Here is an 18,560-nt window from a genome sequence, read left to right as displayed (position 1 = left end):
GGATTGTAGGAACATATATACCATAAGCAACTGTTAATGGTTTTCTATATCCATACCCTTACTTTAAAAAAAACAGTATTGTGCCACAGTTTTTCACCCACTGATTATAGATTACCCAGATAACATACAAGTTCCATATCCAAATTTGGAGAGCCTGCCATGCCACTATTTTCATTACAACCAAGAATAAACAGATAAGCACACATACCTATACCCATCAATGATTGAGCCTTTTCTGACTGTCATTATCGCTCACTTATTTTTATTCTATTTGCTTAATTTTGGAGCCCACGTAAGGCGGCCTAGGGGTTAGGGGGCCATAACCTTGCTCTACGCATGCGAAGCAAAATACTGACAGACATAGTGTCGAACATGATACATCTTTCGAAGTAACACGAAATGCATTGGTAGTTAAACAGACATTAGTATACATCTCTATGAAGACCAGAGCCCTGCAAATTAACCCTATATATAAGTATGACGTGTGCGTGCCAACATTGCTGTTATGCAAGAATATAATACAAATACAGTGTCATGGAGGTACAGATATCCCTTCAGTTTTATTTATCCGTAGAGACCATGAACGATTTTATGCATACAATTAATTTAATTTAAGTGTAAAAGACAACACAAATATCTCATGAGATGTTCTATCATTCTTTGTCCATTAAAAAAAGGCTCTAGAGTTAGTGTGAATATCGCCCGGCTAGCTCAGTCGGTAGAGCATGAGACTCTTAATCTCAGGGTCGTGGGTTCGAGCCCCACGTTGGGCGTCCGGTCTTTTTGATTCAAATTGCCATTACCTAAATCCGATCCGTCTGCTTTCTATATTCTGGATCGTCCAATCAAATCATCGGATTTCCAATATCTTTTCACCAGAATGACCAATCACACGTTCCACTGTCCATTTCTCTTAATTTCTCTCCCATATCTTTTCACCAGAATGACCAATCACACGTTCCACTGTCCATTTCTCTCCCTGCGCTAAGCCAATCACGGACAGGCTAGCGACGCTCCGAATTCGGAATGGATTTAACTGTAGAACAAACCACACGTATTCAATCGGGCATTCCTGAAAACGACTCCGTAAGGTAAGGGTTTGAATTACATTAAAACACATTTAACACATTTAACACATCCAATCGCGAAAATGATCCACCTTATAAATTCGGACAGGTCATGCTCTGGAAAAGGTAGCGGTAATAACGGTAGTAAGTACGCTCTTCTGAAAACTAGTCTGCAATGTCACTGTTTGCAATTTACATTACAACAAATGCTTTACATTTAAGAACCAATAAATCGCGGAAATGATCGACGTTATAAATTCGTTCTACTGAATATAGGGTATTACTTTATCCAAAAGTCTGACCGTTCGGATTGTCTTACCTTGTCCGGACATGTCCAAATTTTCCTTGTCATTTCACTGACTTTGGTTAATTTACTAGCATGTTAGCATCGGTTTAACTTTACTAACTTGGGTCAACTTCTTGTTAACTTATTGCATGTCAGCCTCAGTAGGAACTAGTAGTACGATTACGGTGAACGACCATTTTAATTCACCTGTACGGTGAACGACCATTTTAATTCACCTGTACGGTAAAACAACCATTTTAAATTGCATGGGGATATACTAGGGATTATTTTGTATGTATTACACACACACACACACACACACACACACACACACACACACACACACACACACACACACACACACACACACACACACACACACACACACACACACACACACACACACACACACATATATATATATATATAGCATATGTCTTTGACAATGTATGCCATTCTTCAGATGTCTTATTAATTGATTAGTATTAATGCTTGTTTAATGGTTTTATTGTTTCTGTCTGTCATTCTGTGAGAAGCCCTGCAGCTACCTCTGCCTCCACCTCTGCTGCGCCTGCACGGAGCCCTGGGAGGCCTGCATTGACGCTGGCGATGGTGAATATTTCCATCACATTAAATACCATGTCATTCACCTGGTTAGCCATGATCAACTCATCTCAGATCTGTGTGTTTACATAACTTTCATGCGTATCACTGATGTGTGTATAATGTCATTTTTAACACCATTTTATTGAGACTATTCTTGGTTGATTTTCAGTTTGAGAAAGCGCGGTTCGGTGGGACTTTGTCTGCTGCAGCCAAGCCGAATGTCAATCTGACCAGGAGGCCTGTAGAGGTAATGGATGTACCTATAGCTGTGCCTGATGCCTAAGAACACAGCCATACAGCCAACACTATCCTTGTTTTGTAATTGTACTTCATCGGCTCCGTTTCCCCGAAACTAAAATATAATTTAGTTTTTAGTGTGGTTAATCTTAAATACGGATTGAAAATGTTGACAATAATTAATATATCTGGGTACATTTCTCACTTTTTTAAGGTTTCCCAAAACCAGAGCGAGGAGGATTAAGTGGGAAATTGCCCTAAGAAGGGACGGTTTTGCTAACCTATTGTGGCATCATGCCTTCAGTGTGCAGTTCTCTGAAAACCTATGGTGGCATCATGCCTTCAGTGTGTCTTGAACAACCACAAAGGTTGCACATATTATATTCATATTTTATTGTATTTGTCTAAATGCATACTTGACTGCAGATAGATTTGAGTGAAGTAACCAACACAATAGATTGCTAAGTTTTAGTAGCCCAAATATTGATTGTCGTACGAAAAGACTATCGCCCGAACAGGGACTTGAACCCTGGACCCTCAGATTAAAAGTCTGATGCTCTACCGACTGAGCTATCCGGGCTCTGAAATTGTCAAACGGCCTTGTGTTAAAGATAGAAAATGTAGAAATCCATAGTTTAGTTAAGTGAACGCTTCATAGTTTACTTATTGGTACAGTCCATTACGGTGTGACATATGTTTGATTCACAGCTATGAACAATCGGTAAATAAAAGCGATATTCTTGTGTTTGTCTTGGCCTAGTATACGTGTTACTTTGCTATGGAGACCCATGTCATTTGACATCACATGCTGCCCTAAATCACTCCAATGTTAAATATAACATAAAATAACTGGAACGTTAACAAAGTTTAAGGCAGTGATAATGTTTCAGCAAGAAACGATAGAAAACGGCCTTATTAGTATAGCAATAACACGATGAAAAGGAGATACTTTCTTGATATAATTTCTTTCTGAGCGTCTTTCATTGGGCGATGAACTGCAAAATCAAAAAGAATGTCTAGGCCCCAGCGAGATTTGAACTCGCGACCCCTGGTTTACAAGACCAGTGCTCTAACCCCTGAGCTATGGAGCCTTTGGATGTTGGCATCCTAGCCAAATGTCTACTTGGACGTACTAATTAGAATCGCTATAGCTCGTTATCTATTACTGTTATTGCATATTATAATCAATTATTGTGCGTAGCCATGCATCCAACACATACAAAAATGCTAAATCCTCTATAATGCATAATCCTCCGTTTAGAAAATTCGACATGGGAATATAGAGCGACAGCGCCACCTGGCGACACTATTATGAAGCCTGTATTTGTACGCTGAACACATCCACGATGAAACACGGGGCGGCAGCATAGCTCCTCAAAACTCGGGGAACAGTTTCAGTCTGTTGAAAGCATTACATAGTAACTTATAACAAGTCGATATGGATATAGAAAGTTCATACTACTGGGCCGTTCAATAAAAGAAACGTACCGATTTCTTCACAGTCTTACATTATATACAGTCGTTGAATTATCGCCCTCGTTGGTCCTGCAGGCCTACCATTCGCCCACCACAGAATGGGTTTTGGTGTATTGTCCCCTAGTTTGAATGCGGGTGGGGGATGGCCATGGTTAGTGCTTGATGAGGACTAGTTCAACACAAAATACACTGAGCGCTGCCTGGTTGAGACGGACGCCACAAGTCGAGTCGAAAAGGGAAAAAAAAATGATATTTTGGAAAAATAGGTTCTGGTTGGAGAGTCATATGAACCGTCTCCCTAGCTTCCACACTTAGCGTCGGGTCCGGGTTTCTGTCCCGTATGCGGTGTCTGGTCTAGTGCCGCGCGGACAAAGAAATCTGTGCTAGCGCTGATCGTGGGACCCGTCGGAGAACAGCCACGATGGGATATAATTCACAATAAAAGTAGTTTTTTACGAGGAAGGGTATCTCGACATTACACCACTGGCCCCTATCATCGGGTAAGTGTTATCATTTATAGTTTGGTTAAATTCGCATTGGCCTTTTCAAGTTATCCACGGAAACTCCCGGTGTAGTTCGTTGGAATAGTCAACACGACAAAAAATAAACTTCGAAAACTTAAATAGAGGATATTAACATAGCAATGATTACAAGGTTGCTGGCTTCTCCGATAAATCATGAACACGACACACATGTTTACGGGACACCGCTTTTTTTCTCGATAGGGCTCAAGGGCAACGGAGAGTCGTTATGTGATGTTTTTCATAACTTGGTCGACCTGTTCCTCCAGTGAACTCTCGTCTTGTCTGTCATCGGGACTTCTGGGAGTGTGTAAACCTACTGCTGTATCTCGCTACTTTTTCAACTTTTCCCAACTACGCCCCAACTAACCGACACAGCCCGAGTCTCTGCGGCTTCTAGTGTGTTGCGGCGGGCGCTCGGAGGTTAGAAAGGGGTTTAAAGCATTAAACACTAAGCAGGACAAGGCACCAAAGATCGGAGGGAAGGCGAAAATGCAGATCTACATTTTAACTACATTTCAAGGATACACGTTTTCTGTGGGACGAAGTACCGATCGCGGTATATAGAGGATTGTTCTCAAGCCGACCCATAACAACGATGTCGACGACTGAGATTTACCTCCCGACCGATGCAGGATATATGGATCTTTTTTGCAAATGTATCGCCCTCTTCGCCGCTCCATAGCCATACCTGGTTAAATGTAAGACCCTGTTGGTAGACACGGCGTGCTTGTACCGAGTATAAATAGGCCAGCTTATCACGAATCCCGCAACAAATGTAATCTCTTATGTCCCATTGTTGGGAGAGTTTAAGCTTATTTTGCCGTGTGCTTATTGTGCCCGTCTACTTCTAGAAAGTCCTTTCGTAACAGTCGAACAGTAGCCCACATCTCATCTTATTAAAACTTCCTTCTCTCCAGGGCCTATAACAACATGCTGCTGGCCCCCGCCGTGGTCGTATGGGAATGGCTGAACGAGCACGGCCGCTGGCGGCCCTACGGCCCAGCCGTGTCCCATCACATCGAAGCGGCCATACGGAACAGCGACCCCAGAGGAGGAAGCGTGGTTCTCGGCCAGGTGGACAGCCGGCTCTCGCCATACATCATCGACCTCCAGTCCATGCACCAGTTCAGACAAGACACGGGTACGAGTGCCGCATAAAGTGCATCACTTGATTGGAGTCTCCAGTGGAGAGGGTTTATCTGGTGGCCTTGTGTATTGTTTGTGCACTAGTTTCTTGTTTGCGAAATGGTTTGCGTTGGAGTTCCTTCATTACTTTTATTTTGAACATAGTTCTGTCTTCTCGCTTTCTGGGCTTATGTGGACTAGACCCTGTCTAACGGCCTAGTCTGTCGTCTCCAGGAGGCTGGTGTTGTGTTCACGTGTGGCAGAAATTGATGGATTCCCCGAGAAGAGATGAGTTTGTGGCTCTTCCATGGCGGCTGCCCTTACCATACAAACAGTGCTTATTGTTAAATGCGTCGTCTGCGACACATTACCAATAATCTCTGGCTAATGCCGTTAAACTGTGTGTTGCTACCCCAGAGCATAGACTGGATATTTGCATCACCAATATTCTTTAGGCTCTAGCATATGGTGTTCCCACGGTGACAAGGGGATCCCACTCACCACTAATCAATCAGAATGTAGCAGAAAATTGTTCAGCTGTTCTCCTACAACCCAGTCAAAACGTGAAAACCGTCCACCAGGATGGACTAATATTCTGTGAACAATGGAATTCTTCTGTCAAGGTCGAGAGAACCTCATGGTTAGAGAATGTTGTGAAACAAATTGACTAGGGTTTCCACCAAGGTGAACGGGTAAGGGAGGCCAAGTCGAAAGATCAGGGAGACTAGGTGTTCCTTGAAGGATAAGGGGGGGAGGTTGATGGGTGGGGGAAACTGGGTGAAGGTTTGCCACCATTACGTGGCAAACCAAGTTGTGCTTGAAGAACAGAACGGAAACAACAGGAGTCGGTATGTAGTTGTAGTTGAAGCCATGTATGGGCATTGTTTGATAACAACCTTGGCTGGGAGCAATCACAGAGAGGGACCATAAACATTGTTTGCCAGGCTGGAGGTGCAGTTCTGCTGACCAGCTCTGCTTCTGTATAACTTTTGCCATGAATATATGTCGAAACGATTCAAGCCTGTGGTTCGTTGTGACTAGAACATAGACTGGAAGGTCTCTAGGGCATCGGCTTAGAACTATCCCAAGAACTGGGTGGAGGGTTCGGAGAAAGGAACTGCTTGTGGATCTTGTGTTTCAGATGAAGGCAGGTCGAGAGATAAAGACATAAATGAAACAAGAGGATTTCTCTTGATCTGAATGTTGTTATTCAGCCTTTGAGTCGGGACTCACCTGCCTGGCTGTTTTTTCTTTTTTTTTATCTCACATGACCATAACACAGCAGTGCATGCTGGGAAAGCCTGGCCGATAACAACAAAGAGAGCCCTCAACAGGAAATAATGTTTTAGTGATATGTGATCGCATGGAGGAAATTAAAACACAAAGTGTTGGGCATCATGGTTGATGCTAGTCCAGTGGAAATTCTTTGAACTTTATTGATAACGTAACTAAGAACAAACTTAAGAGTTTATTCTTAACAGTGGGAAAGCTCCAGTGTTGATGCAGGGAAAGATCCTTGAGGGAACAGCTGCAGACAGGGATGCCACTACTCCTTCGGCCATCTCAGGAATGTAGCTCGTGGTCTCTCTGAGTCAGCCGAGTCTGTCTCCGTCCCCCTCACGGAAGATGAGCGGGGTTCAAACAGTGAAATGGTGACCATAGATAATAACTAAGGGGTCCTAATGTCTTCCAAACATGTCCTATGGAAATGTCCAATACACTAACTCCACAGCTCACGCTAGCAGTATCAGTGAGAACACACACACACACACACACACACACACACACACACACACACACACACACACACACACACACACACAGACACAGACACAGACACAGACACAGACACAGACACAGACACACACACACAGACACACACACAGCACTGGGTAGCGCCTTGAAACAGCAGCCCTGAGAACCACAGAGGGCAGATGGGCCCCGCCTGCCGCTCTTTCTCCCGGCTGCCGGTCTCCCTTCCTCTCGCTTTCTGTTCCCCCATCGTCATGTCGTGTGTCTGACGGCCAGATGAAAGGGTGCTGAGCCATCTGTTGAGGGGGGGGAAGGAGGGGGGCAGTGCTAGCGTGTATCCGCTAGTTCTCTGGGGTCGTAGCGATGGTAGCGTCTCCTGCTGTGTTTGGTTGGGAGCGGAGGCCGAACAGACCCTGGGGTTCGTCTGAGGTGCCACGGGGCAGCTCTGCACAGGTTTTTTTTTTTTTTTAATGCGTCCTGATTGGTACATTTGCGATAAGAAAGTGAAACAATATATATACCGCTGTCGGTACAATAAGGATGTTCGTAGAACCAAGTGTAAACCACCGACAGTCGCTAGGTTAACCCGTTCCCCTTGTACAACAAAGGTAGCTAGGATAAGATCTTTTTCATCCCTCATATGATCCTATTCCGGCAGGCACCATCCGTCCCGTGAGGCGGTGTTTCTACGAGCCGGGGACCGCCCCGGCGCAGGGCGTGCAGTGGGAGTGGGAGAGCTCCACGGGGGCCTGGACCACCTATGACATGGAGGCGTCCATCGCCATCCACAAGGCCCACAGCCGGCAGCAGGCCGGGCTGGACCTGGAGCCCCTCGGGCTGGCCCAGCTCATCGACTTCAGCACCATGACCCAGGTACGAGTCGTCGGCGTGATGAGGGGGGGGGGGGGTGGCGGCGTCCGTGACGTTATCTGTCGTGTGACGTCACCTGACGTTTGACGAGTGCGATGTCACCTCTGACCTGTGTGATCGTCATCAGGTGAACAGGCAGAGCGGGCGGTGTCGGAGGCTGCGGCGGCGCGTGGACATGGCCTACCCCCTGGTGTCGGGGCCCCTCCCCCGCGGAGCGCCCAGGTTTGGGGGCGGGGCCCTGTTGGGGGTGGGTGTGGCCGGCTCCAACGCCGGGAACGCCCCCTTCCCCAACGGCCCGGCCGCGGGCCCCGCCCCCTCCTGCGACTGCCAGCAGTGCGTGCTGGTCCGGAGCGTGAAGAGCGGGGGGGTGCAGACGCTGGGCCGACGCACCAAGAGGCTCCCCGCCCCGCCCCCTCAAGCCCCGCCCCGCTCCGCCACGCTGGGCCACGCCCCCCGGCAGAGCTGCGACTGGCAGCTGCCGCACGGCCTGGCCATCTCCCGCAACACCGCCTCGCCGCGCAAGAACGCCCAGCTCTTCGCCCAATCGCTCGCCGCCCTCAGCGTGAGCTCCGCCCTCACCTCGGGCTCCGCCGACAGGCCGTCCCGATCGGCCAACCGGGACGCCCCGCACGCCGACCGACCGGTGCCCATCGCCACGCTGGTGACCCCGGCGACGGTCGTGACCACGCCCCCCTCCCCCGTTCCGTCTCCCTCTCCCGTGGTGATGAAGCCCAACGGCGATGTCAGCCTTGTCCCGTTGCCGCGGCGATCCAGTCTAGCCGGGCTGAGCCGACCGGCGCTCCAGCGAATCGCCCGGGCCCAGAACAGAACTCTGCTGGCTGCTGGGTAAAACACACACACACACGCACTCACACTCACACTCACACTCTTCCCCTCCCCTCCCCCTGGTCTAGGAGCCCTGTCCGTTCCTTTGTTGGTTTCCATGGTAACTTTTGTTGGTTCACAGGAGCCTGTTTCTCATTAGCAACACAATGCTGGCTCCTCCTCCTCCTCCTCCTCCTCCCTTCTCTCTCTCCTCCTACCTCGTCTCTCCTCCTCTCTTTCCACCTTCTCCACTGCTCTCTTCCCCCTCCTCTTCCTTCCTCTCTCCTTCTCCTCCTCCCTTCTCTCTCTCCTCCTCCTCCTCCTCCCTTCTCTCTCTCCTCCTACCTCGTCTCTCCTCCTCCTTCTCCGCTGCTCTCTTCCCCCTCCTCTTCCTTCCTCTCCTCCTCCTCCCTTCTCTCTCTCTCCTCCTACCTCGTCTCTCCTCCTCTCTCTCCTCCTTCTCCGCTGCTCTCTTCCCCCTCCTCTCCCTTCCTCTGTCCTCCTCCTCCCTTCTCTCTCCTCCAGATGGCTTCATGTGGGTTGTGGAGAACTTAAAGTCTTTAATCGAAAGTCCAAACCTCCAGAACCCTTGGTGGTAGAGAGTGATCCGTGTCGGCTCCGTGAGTTCAGAGCAGATCAGACAGAAACCTATTCTAGATGAATGGTTACTGTTGGAATTTGTTGTGTGTGTGTGTGTCTGTGGGTGTGCGTGTGTGCGCACGCACAGGGAAGAGTGTGGGAATTTCTGATTGTCTGGTTTCCAAATGAGGCCAGCTGGTGGCCATCTGGGGGGAGGGGGGAGAGAGCGAGAGGGGGAGAGAGAGAGAGGGGGGGAGAGGGGGAGAGAGAGAGAGGGAGGGAGGGGGAGGGAGAGAGAGAGGGGGAGAGAGAGAGAGGGGGAGAGAGAGAGAGAGGGGGAGGGAGAGAGAGGGAGAGAGAGAGAGAGGGAGAGAGAGAGAGAGAGAGAGAGAGAGAGAGAGAGAGAGAGAGAGAGAGAGAGGGGGAGAGAGAGAGAGAGGGGGAGGGAGAGAGAGGGAGAGAGAGAGAGAGGGGGAGAGAGAGAGGGGGAGAGAGGGAGAGAGAGAGACAAACACAAAGACAGAGGGCAAGGCAAACAAAAGAGTGTGTGTGTGGGGGGTAAGGTTTGTGCGTGTGTATGTGTGCCGGTAAGGCAGGGCTCAAGAGTAACATTTTCTACTTGTGGCAATGGTGCCGCCAACTTTTTAATTTGGGGACATCCATACAAATTTGTCCGCACTCCTTTTTGGCTCTTTGTGGCCGTGTTGCCATGTCCTTTATCACGTACCATCCATCCGTGTGCATTCCAGCTGATCCACAATTTGAACTTCAGCACATCGCATCAGTTCATCTCCAGACATAAGCCTGGGTTAAAGGAGAGAGCCGTTTTATATGTTGACTGCTACCAATGTTGTGTTGGTCATGCTATAAATGAATTTGCTTGTTTCGATTATAAACATAAGGAACCTAAAAAGTGGAACTGGTCTAAATATTCGCATTGAAATTATTTCCCAGAACCGTTCAGCACTTGTGTGTGATCCGATTCACATCGAAGCGCTGCAAAACCACATCCGCAGACTTCCCCAGCACGTCACTAGCTCGTCATGGTGTAGTTCTGCTTATGGTTCTCCAATCAAACATGTGTTCTCACTAATGGGAAAAATAAATGGGAAAAAATGAGGATGTCTACTAATGTCAGCGTGTCAACAGCCCTGTGTGGAAACATAAAGCCGCATGGGGCGGTCGCCATCCCCTCGTTTGGACAACTATCATGTCTGTTTATGTTCTTGTTATTTTAATGGAACCAATGCGACCTGGGAAAAAATAAACTTGCATCCACATGATAAATGGTTGCAGTCTTGCTCCCTGGTGTGTGTGTGTGTGTGTGTGTGTGTGTGTGTGTGTGTGTGTGTGTGTGTGTGTGTGTGTGTGTGTGTGTGTGTGTGTGTGTGTGTGTGTGTGTGTGTGTGTGTGTGTGTGTGTGTGTGTGTGTGTGTGGTGTGTGACCAGTTTGTGTTGTGTTGTGTTGCAGCATTCCGATGGTGCCGGTAAAGAACATCAAGCCCTCCAGTCTGATACAGCCAGCCCTAGCAGGTCAGCAGGCAATATCAATCACTAACACACTATCACTCACCATCACCAACACAGGATCACTCACTCACTATCACTCACTATCACTCACTCACTCACTCACTCACTCACTCACTCACTCACTCACTCACTCACTCACTCACTCACTCACTCACTCACTCACTATCACTCACTCACTCACTCACTCACTATCACAAACTCACTCACTTTCACAAACTCACGCACTATCACTCACTCACTTACTATGACTCATTCACTATCTATCACTAACACACTATCACTCACTCACTCCCTCTCTGTCTCATTCACTCACTATCGCTCATTCACACACTGTCTCACTCACTTACTATGACTCACTCTCTGTCACTCACTCAATATCACTCACTCAGTGTCATTCTCTCACTCATGTATCACTCTCCCAGTGTCACTCTCTCACTCAGTATCAATCTCACTATCACGCTCTCACTATCACTCACTCGCTAACACGCCGTCACTGATTCCCTCTCACGTCTATATATATATAACTAATATATATCTATATCCATGTCTGTGCAGGCATCACCGGGACCCTGATGAGTGCAGCAGGACTTCCTGTGTGTCTGACCCGCCCTCCGGAGGACCACCCCCTCGTCCCCAAGAACCTGCTCAGACCGGTCCCGGGGTTCACAAGCTGCTGCCGCAAGACCAGCAAGAAACAAACGCGCAAGGGTGAGACATGCTCTCGCTCCCACAGTCACTCGCTCTCACAGTCACTCCCTCACTCGCTCGCTCGCTCACTCACTCACTCACTCACTCACTCACTCACTCACTCACTCACTCACTCACTCACTCACTCACTCACTCAGTCAGTCACTCACTCACTCACTCACTCACTCACTCACTCACCCACTCACTCAGTCACTCTCACAGTCACTCACTCACTCACTCACTCAGTCACTCTCACAGTCACTCACTCACTCACTCACTCACTCAGTCAGTCACTCACTCAGTCACTCTCACAGTCACTCACTCACTGAGCTCCTCTTCCTCCTCTCGCAGGCCGCAGCCCCGAGGAGGTGGTGAGGAGGTACGTGCTGAAGGTCAAGACCCCCCAGGACCAGGTAGGAGGAGCACTTTCTCACATCACCTTCCTCCTCCTCCTCCTCCTCCTCCTCCTCCTCCTCCCTGGACTCCGCCCTGACCTCTGGCTCCCCTCCTGCAGGACTGTCCCATCTGCATGGACCCCCTCGCGGGGCCGGCCGGGTACGTGGGCCCCCAGACGGGGTCCTCCGCCCGGGCTGACACGGTGGTCCGGCTGGCCGAGTGTGGCCACGTCCAGCACCTCGGCTGCCTGCTGGCCCACTACGACGCCAGCTGCAGGGACGGCAGGTAGGCGCTGAGCTCCTCCCGTCTCCAGCCCCGCTAACCCCCCCCCCCCCCCCCGACCCGTCTGTCTCTCTCTCCTCTGAACCGTCTGTCTCTTTGACCCGTCTCTTTCCCCTCTTACTTGTCTCTCTTTAACCCGTCTCTCTCTCTCCACTAACCTATCTCTCTCTAACCTCTAACCCATTGGTTCTCAAAGTGCGGCCCCGCGGGCCAATGGCGGCCCGCAGAAACATTGCTGGCGGCCCGTGATGACATACAGAAAAAAAAAAGTTTTCTTCTTTTTAAAAAAAAGAATATATCAATATTAATTTAAACAAAAATAAATAAAAAAGTCGACTCTCTCTAGCTTTCAATCCTGTTTCATTTGTTAGTTTTAATCCAACTGTACATTACTTTGAAAGGATGAACCTCAGTTTCGTGATTTAGAGCTCACTTGACCTCCCTCCCAGAGGTCCACGGTGCAATGGTTTTTTTTAGCATGGGGATGCGACGGCGTTTCCCGGCAATTTTTTTTTTCCTTTGGCGGCCCTCCGTCAAATTTTGGGTTCCTAAATTGGCCCTCAGCTGTCAAAACTTTGAGAACCCCTGCTCTAACCCATCTCTTTCCTCTAACATATCAGTGTTTCCCATATATAGACCAATGTGTGCCGCAGCGCCACAGAATCAACACTGAGCGCCACAAATTGATTCTGCTTCTTTTTTCTTGCGATTTTTACACATAAATATGGTTCCGTTCATTCGTCTCCTCATAACACTCTTTCTCCCTGACATCCTTGTTCACACACGCATACGCACACGAACCCGCACACACAGAGACAAGCGCGCATTCATGCCAGTGGTGGGCGGGTACACTTATAAACAGCTGATCCGCCCGATCCTCCTCTCAATGCGCGTATCAAGGCCTGATTCCACCGGACGCGTTACGGCAACGTTACGGCTGCGGCACGTCTTGGCCGCGGTCACCGCAGCAGATAGGTTCCACTCTAATCAATGAGACCATTTCCACCGGGCGCGGCTGCGGAACGTCTCAACAGCGTCCCAGGAGCGGCGTGCCGCGCCGCAGCGCTATCATTCCGTCGCACTTCTATTTTTGACACAAGCCGTTGCAGAACCGCGTAAATTTCAAGAGAGCAGATCGAGCAGGGCAGGAAGTGATAAAGTAAAAGCCTTAGAGCATCCGGTTAATTTTCAAAATAAAACACAATACTCAGCTCGTGTAGCCTATCACAACGTCATTTATGTATCAAATCGTAATTTTTATAAGGGCAATGGCCGGAAGGTCAAAGCTTGGTCAAAGACTCCTTGTCCCCCCCCACTCCTGCCCTGGCACCATACATTGCTTTCTGTCTGTGGGTAACACTGCATGTCACTCTTTTACCCGTCTCTCTCTCCTCTAACCGGCTCTCTCCATCCTCCTAACCCGTCTATCTCTCTCCCCTCTTACCCGTCTCTCTCTCTCTAACCAGTATCTCTCTACTCACCTGTCTCTCTCTAAACCATCTCTCCTTTCCAACCCATCTCTCTCTCCTCTCTCTCATTTGTCTGCCTCTCTCTCTAAACTGTCTGTCCCTCCCTTTAACCTGTCTATCTGTAGCCTTCAGTGTGCGATCTGTAAGACGGTCTACGGGGTGAGGACCGGGAACCAGCCGGCAGGGAAGATGCAGTTCCACGTCATCCCCCCCTCCCTCCCTGGTTACCCCGACTGCAAAACCATCCGCATCGTCTACAACATCCCAGCTGGTACCCAGGTACAACCCCACCCTAAACCCTCACTGTCCACGCTGGTACCCGGGTACACCCCCACCCTAAACCCTCACTATCCACGCTGGTACCAGGGTACACCCCCACCCTAAACCCTCACTGTCCACGCTGGTACCAGGGTACACCCCCACCCTAAACCCTCACTGTCCACGCTGGTACCCGGGTACACCCCCACCCTAAACCCTCACTGTCCACGCTGGTACCCGGGTACACCCCCACCCTAAACCCTCACTGTCCACGCTGGTACCAGGGTACACCCCCACCCTAAACCCTCACTGTCCACGCTGGTACCAGGGTACACCACCGCCCTAAACCCTCACTATCCCAGCTGGTACCCGGGTACAACCCCACCCTAAACCCTCACTGACCACGCTGGTACCCGGGTACACCCCCACCCTAAACCCTCACTGTCCACGCTGGTACCCGGGGACAACCCCGACCTAAACCCTCACTGTCCACACTGGTACCAGGGTACACCCCCACCCTAAACCCTCACTGTCCACGCTGGTACCAGGGTACACCACCGCCCTAAACCCTCACTATCCCAGCTGGTACCCGGGTACAACCCCACCCTAAACCCTCACTGTCCACGCTGGTACCCGGGTACACCCCCACCCTAAACCCTCACTGTCCACGCTGGTACCCGGGGACAACCCCGACCTAAACCCTCACTGTCCACACTGGTACCAGGGTACACCACCGCCCTTAACCCTCACTATCCACGCTGGTACCAGGGTACACCACCGCCCTAAACCCTCACTATCCACGCTGGTACCAGGGTACCCCCCCGCCCTATACCCTCACTAACCCGAATGGTACCAGGTTGTGCTCAACTGTAAGGCTACGTGTGTGTGTGTGTGTGTGTGTGTGTGTGTGTGTTTCCAGGGTCCAGAGGACGTGAACCCGGGCAAGCCCTTCACAGCGCGGGGGTTCCCCAGACACTGCTACCTCCCGGACACGCCGAAGGGACGACAGGTACGGCGAACGCATCCACCCGGTCGCCACAGGAACCCGGGTAAAACGGTTCAGAGGCTGAGAAGGGAGGTCGTCTAACGCGTGCGTCTGTTCAGGTGTTGGGTCTGCTGGTGGTCGCCTGGGAGCGCAGACTCGTCTTCACTGTGGGAAGGTCCTGCACCTCGGGAGAGGAAGACACGGTGGTGTGGAACCAGGTACACGCACACACGCGCACACATGTACGTGCACACATGTACGTGCACGCACACACACGCATGCACACACGCATGCACACACGCATGCATACGTAATCTTCGTGTGTGTGTTCCAGGTGCACCATAAGACAGAGTTTGGCTCCAACCTGACGGGTCACGGCTACCCCGACCCCGGACACCTGGACTCCATGGTGGACCAGCTCAGGGCCCTCGGAGTCGGCCCCGACGACCTGCTCTGACCACGCCCCCGACGACCTGCTCTGACCACGCCCCCGACGACCTGCTCTGACCACGCCCCCGACGACCTGCTCTGACCACGTCCCCGACGACCTGCTCTGACCACGCCCCCGACGACCTGCTCTGACCACGCCCCCGACGACCTGCTCTGACCACGCCCCCGACGACATGCTCTGACCACGCCCCCGACGACATGCTCTAACCTCTTTCCCCGGACGACACGCCCCCTGACGACACGCCCTGACCACGCCCACCGACGACACGCCCTGACCACACCCACTGACCACACGCCCTGACCAAGCCCACTGACGACATGCCCTGACCACGCCCCCGACGACCTGCTCTGACCACGCCCCCGACGACATGCTCTGACCTCTTTCCCCGGACGACACGCCCCCTGACGACACACCCTGACCACGCCCACTGACGACACGCCCCCTGACGACACACCCTGACCACGCCCACTGACGACACGCCCCCTGACGACACACCCTGACCACGCCCACCAACAACACGCCCCTGACCACGCCCACCGACGACACGCCCCTGACGACTCGCCCTGACGATACGCCATCGACGACATGCCATGACCACGCCAAGGACAGACGAAGAATGAGAGAGAGAGAGAGAGAGAAAGGAGGAAGCTACAGGAGGGCGAGCAGAGAGACGGGTGTCTTTACTTCAACAGGACTAGGCTGCGGCCCCTTGAACATTTTTGATGGGTTGGTTAAAGTAACCAGGACTCTGTCGATCACTTCCTGTTCCTGTTGGGTCAAAGTTCAGCTGACCATTTGCATAGAGATAAAAAAATAAAGAGCAGAGCTACCAGGACTAACAACCACTAGGCTAATACTAACAGACTAATCCTAGCAGGCCAATGATAATGGACTAATGCTAAAAGGCTAACAATAACGGACTAATGCTAGTAGGCTAACACTAACTTATCTTTACTGAGAGAGTGGGAGATTAACCGGGTGAGAGAATATTGAAACGGAGGGAAGAGAGTGAGGTGGAGGAGAGGGAGGGAGAGGAAGATGGATGTACAGCAGGAAGAAAGAAGGTTTGAGAATTTAGATTATAATAGCTTTAAAGAGAAATAACAGTTGTTTAGCTCTAGCAGAACGTGTGGCGAGAGATTTTCAGTGTTAAAGAACCCTCTAGATATATCGATACAAGCTAGCCACACTGCAGTCGCCTGGCCACCGTCGCCTGGCCACCGTCGCCTGGCCACCGTCGCCTGGCCACCGTCGCCTGGCCACCGTCGCCTGGCCACCGTCGCCTGGCCACCGTTGCCTGGCTACCGTCTTAAGACTAGTCGCTTGGTTACCGTCGCCTGGCAACCGTCGCCTGGCTACCTTTGCCAGGCTGCGTCGCCTGGCTATTTTCGCCTCGCTATTGTCGCCTAGCTACGGTCGCCTGCCTACCGTCGCCTGGCCACCGTCGCCTGGCCACCGTCGCCTGGCCACCGTCGCTTGGCTACCGTCGCTTGGCTACCGTCGCCTGGCTACCGTCGCCTGGCTACCGTCGCCTGGCTACCGTCGTAAGACTGGTCTCCTGGCTACCGTCGCCTGGCAACCGTCGCCTGGCCACCGTCGCCTGGCCACCGTCGCCTGGCCACTGTCAACAGGCTACAGTCGCCTGGCTACCGTCGTAAGAATGGTCGCCTGATAACCGTCGCCTGGTTACCATCGCCTGGCTGCCGTCGCCTGGCCACTGTTGACAGGCTACAGTCGCCTGGCTACCGTCGTAAGACTGGTCGCCTGGCCACCGTCGCCTGGCTACTGTCAACAGGCTACAGCCGCTTGGCCACTGTTGAGAGGCCACCGTCGCCTGGCTACCGTCGCCTGGCCACTGTTGACAGGCCACCGTCGCCTGGCCACTGTTGACAGGCCACCGTCGCCTGGCCACTGTTGACAGGCCACCGTCGCCTAGCCACCGTCTCCTGGCCACCGTCGCCTGGCTACTGTCAACAGGCTACAGTCGCCTGGCTACCGTCGTAAGACTGGTCGCCTGGTTACCGTCGCCTGGTTACCGTCGCCTGGCTACCGTCGCCTGGCTGCCGTCGCCTGGCTACCGTCGCCTGGCTGACGTCGCCTGGCCACTGTCGACAGGCTACCGTCGCCTGGCTACCGTCGCCTGGCTACCGTCGCCTGGTTACCGTCGACATGCTACCGTCGCCTGGCAATCGTCGCCAGGCTGCTTCAAAGGTGCTAAAACATATAGGGGGACCTGTACTTCCCTTTAGAGAGGTACTGAGGTCTGTATTTCCTGTTTGAATAATAATACGATGTGCATGTAGTTCCTGTTAGAATAATGAGCTGCATGCATCTCCTGTTTGAGAGGTATTGGTAGAGGTACATTTACTTCCTGTAAAAGAGGTACTGGGGTACATGCACTTCCTGTTAGAATAATACTTTGCTGCAAGTTCTTGTTAAGAGTCAGTCATTTCTACTTCTGGGAGAGATATTTAGGTACTTCCTGTCACATAATGTGAAAATACGATTTCTGCTTACTTTTATAAGTGTGTGTGTGAGTGTGTGTGTCTGTGTAAGCAGGTATATGTACCTGTTTATGTGTGTGGTTGTTTATTTACTAGTAAACATGTTTGAGGGTAACTGCATTCTTGAGCTTCTGTAAAGCTTTCAAAAACAACTAGACGATGACTGTGGTTTAATCTTCAACTCTCGACTGATGCCATAGTGGGACATCATTCGTATCATTTATTATAGTTTTGTAGAAATGTATTGTTTTTCTCACTTGGTACCTGTATTCTTGATTTTGTTTTGAAGATATTTTTTGGTCTGTTTTTATAAGCTGTATCTGGTCCTCTTTTCAAGACGAAAAATGCTATTTTCTGGACGTTTTTTTTATCAGTAATTAATACATTTCTCATGAATTTTGTACGTGATCGTGACGGACTTAAACGTGTGGCCATAGTCACAGGGCAGAATCCTCAGTCCCGCGGCCTGCTTCCATGGTTGGAGTTTCCCAATGGCTGACATGTTAAATAACAGAAGTATGATCGATAATACAAAAACATATAAACATTGTTTAAAAAAAAAAAAACTTTGTGTGTGTGTGTGTGTCTCGAGCTAATATTGTGTCATAGAAAAAGCTTGAAGACACCATAAAATGTCATCCTCACTGTTTG

General features: G+C 50.6%; 1 protein-coding gene and 3 non-coding genes across 5 annotated transcripts; 2 read left to right on the top strand and 2 right to left on the bottom strand.

Moving 5' to 3' along the window:
- Positions 1–700: 700 nt before the first annotated feature.
- Positions 701–773, top strand: trnak-cuu (transfer RNA lysine (anticodon CUU)). The gene has a single exon. It is a non-coding gene; the product is annotated as a tRNA-Lys (tRNA).
- A 1,930-nt stretch (positions 774–2,703) lies between these two features.
- trnak-uuu (transfer RNA lysine (anticodon UUU)) lies at positions 2,704–2,776 on the bottom strand. The gene has a single exon. It is a non-coding gene; the product is annotated as a tRNA-Lys (tRNA).
- Positions 2,777–3,214: 438 nt separating this feature from the next.
- Positions 3,215–3,287, bottom strand: trnat-ugu (transfer RNA threonine (anticodon UGU)). Its single transcript has one exon. It is a non-coding gene; the product is annotated as a tRNA-Thr (tRNA).
- Positions 3,288–3,808: 521 nt separating this feature from the next.
- LOC115540675 (E3 ubiquitin-protein ligase DTX4) lies at positions 3,809–18,259 on the top strand. Of its 2 annotated transcripts, none has more exons than XM_030352160.1 (12): positions 3,809–4,172; positions 5,114–5,337; positions 7,732–7,946; positions 8,071–8,789; positions 10,819–10,880; positions 11,433–11,585; positions 11,916–11,977; positions 12,079–12,245; positions 13,837–13,990; positions 14,889–14,978; positions 15,074–15,172; positions 15,289–18,259. In XM_030352160.1, the coding sequence occupies exons 2-12, from the start codon at positions 5,127–5,129 to the stop codon at positions 15,409–15,411; spliced, it is 2,055 nt and encodes a 684-aa protein (XP_030208020.1). In that variant the 5' UTR covers positions 3,809–4,172; positions 5,114–5,126; the 3' UTR covers positions 15,412–18,259. The 2 variants fall into 2 exon arrangements, with proteins under 2 accessions (XP_030208020.1, XP_030208019.1); XM_030352159.1 differs by lacking the exon at positions 3,809–4,172 and adding an exon at positions 4,405–4,894.
- Positions 18,260–18,560: the final 301 nt, after the last annotated feature.

Source organism: Gadus morhua, chromosome 3 (assembly GCF_902167405.1).
Source record: "Gadus morhua chromosome 3, gadMor3.0, whole genome shotgun sequence".
Lineage (NCBI taxonomy): Eukaryota > Metazoa > Chordata > Actinopteri > Gadiformes > Gadidae > Gadus > Gadus morhua.
The sequence above is the reverse complement of the archived record's forward strand: the minus strand, read 5'-3'. Positions and strand labels throughout refer to the sequence as shown.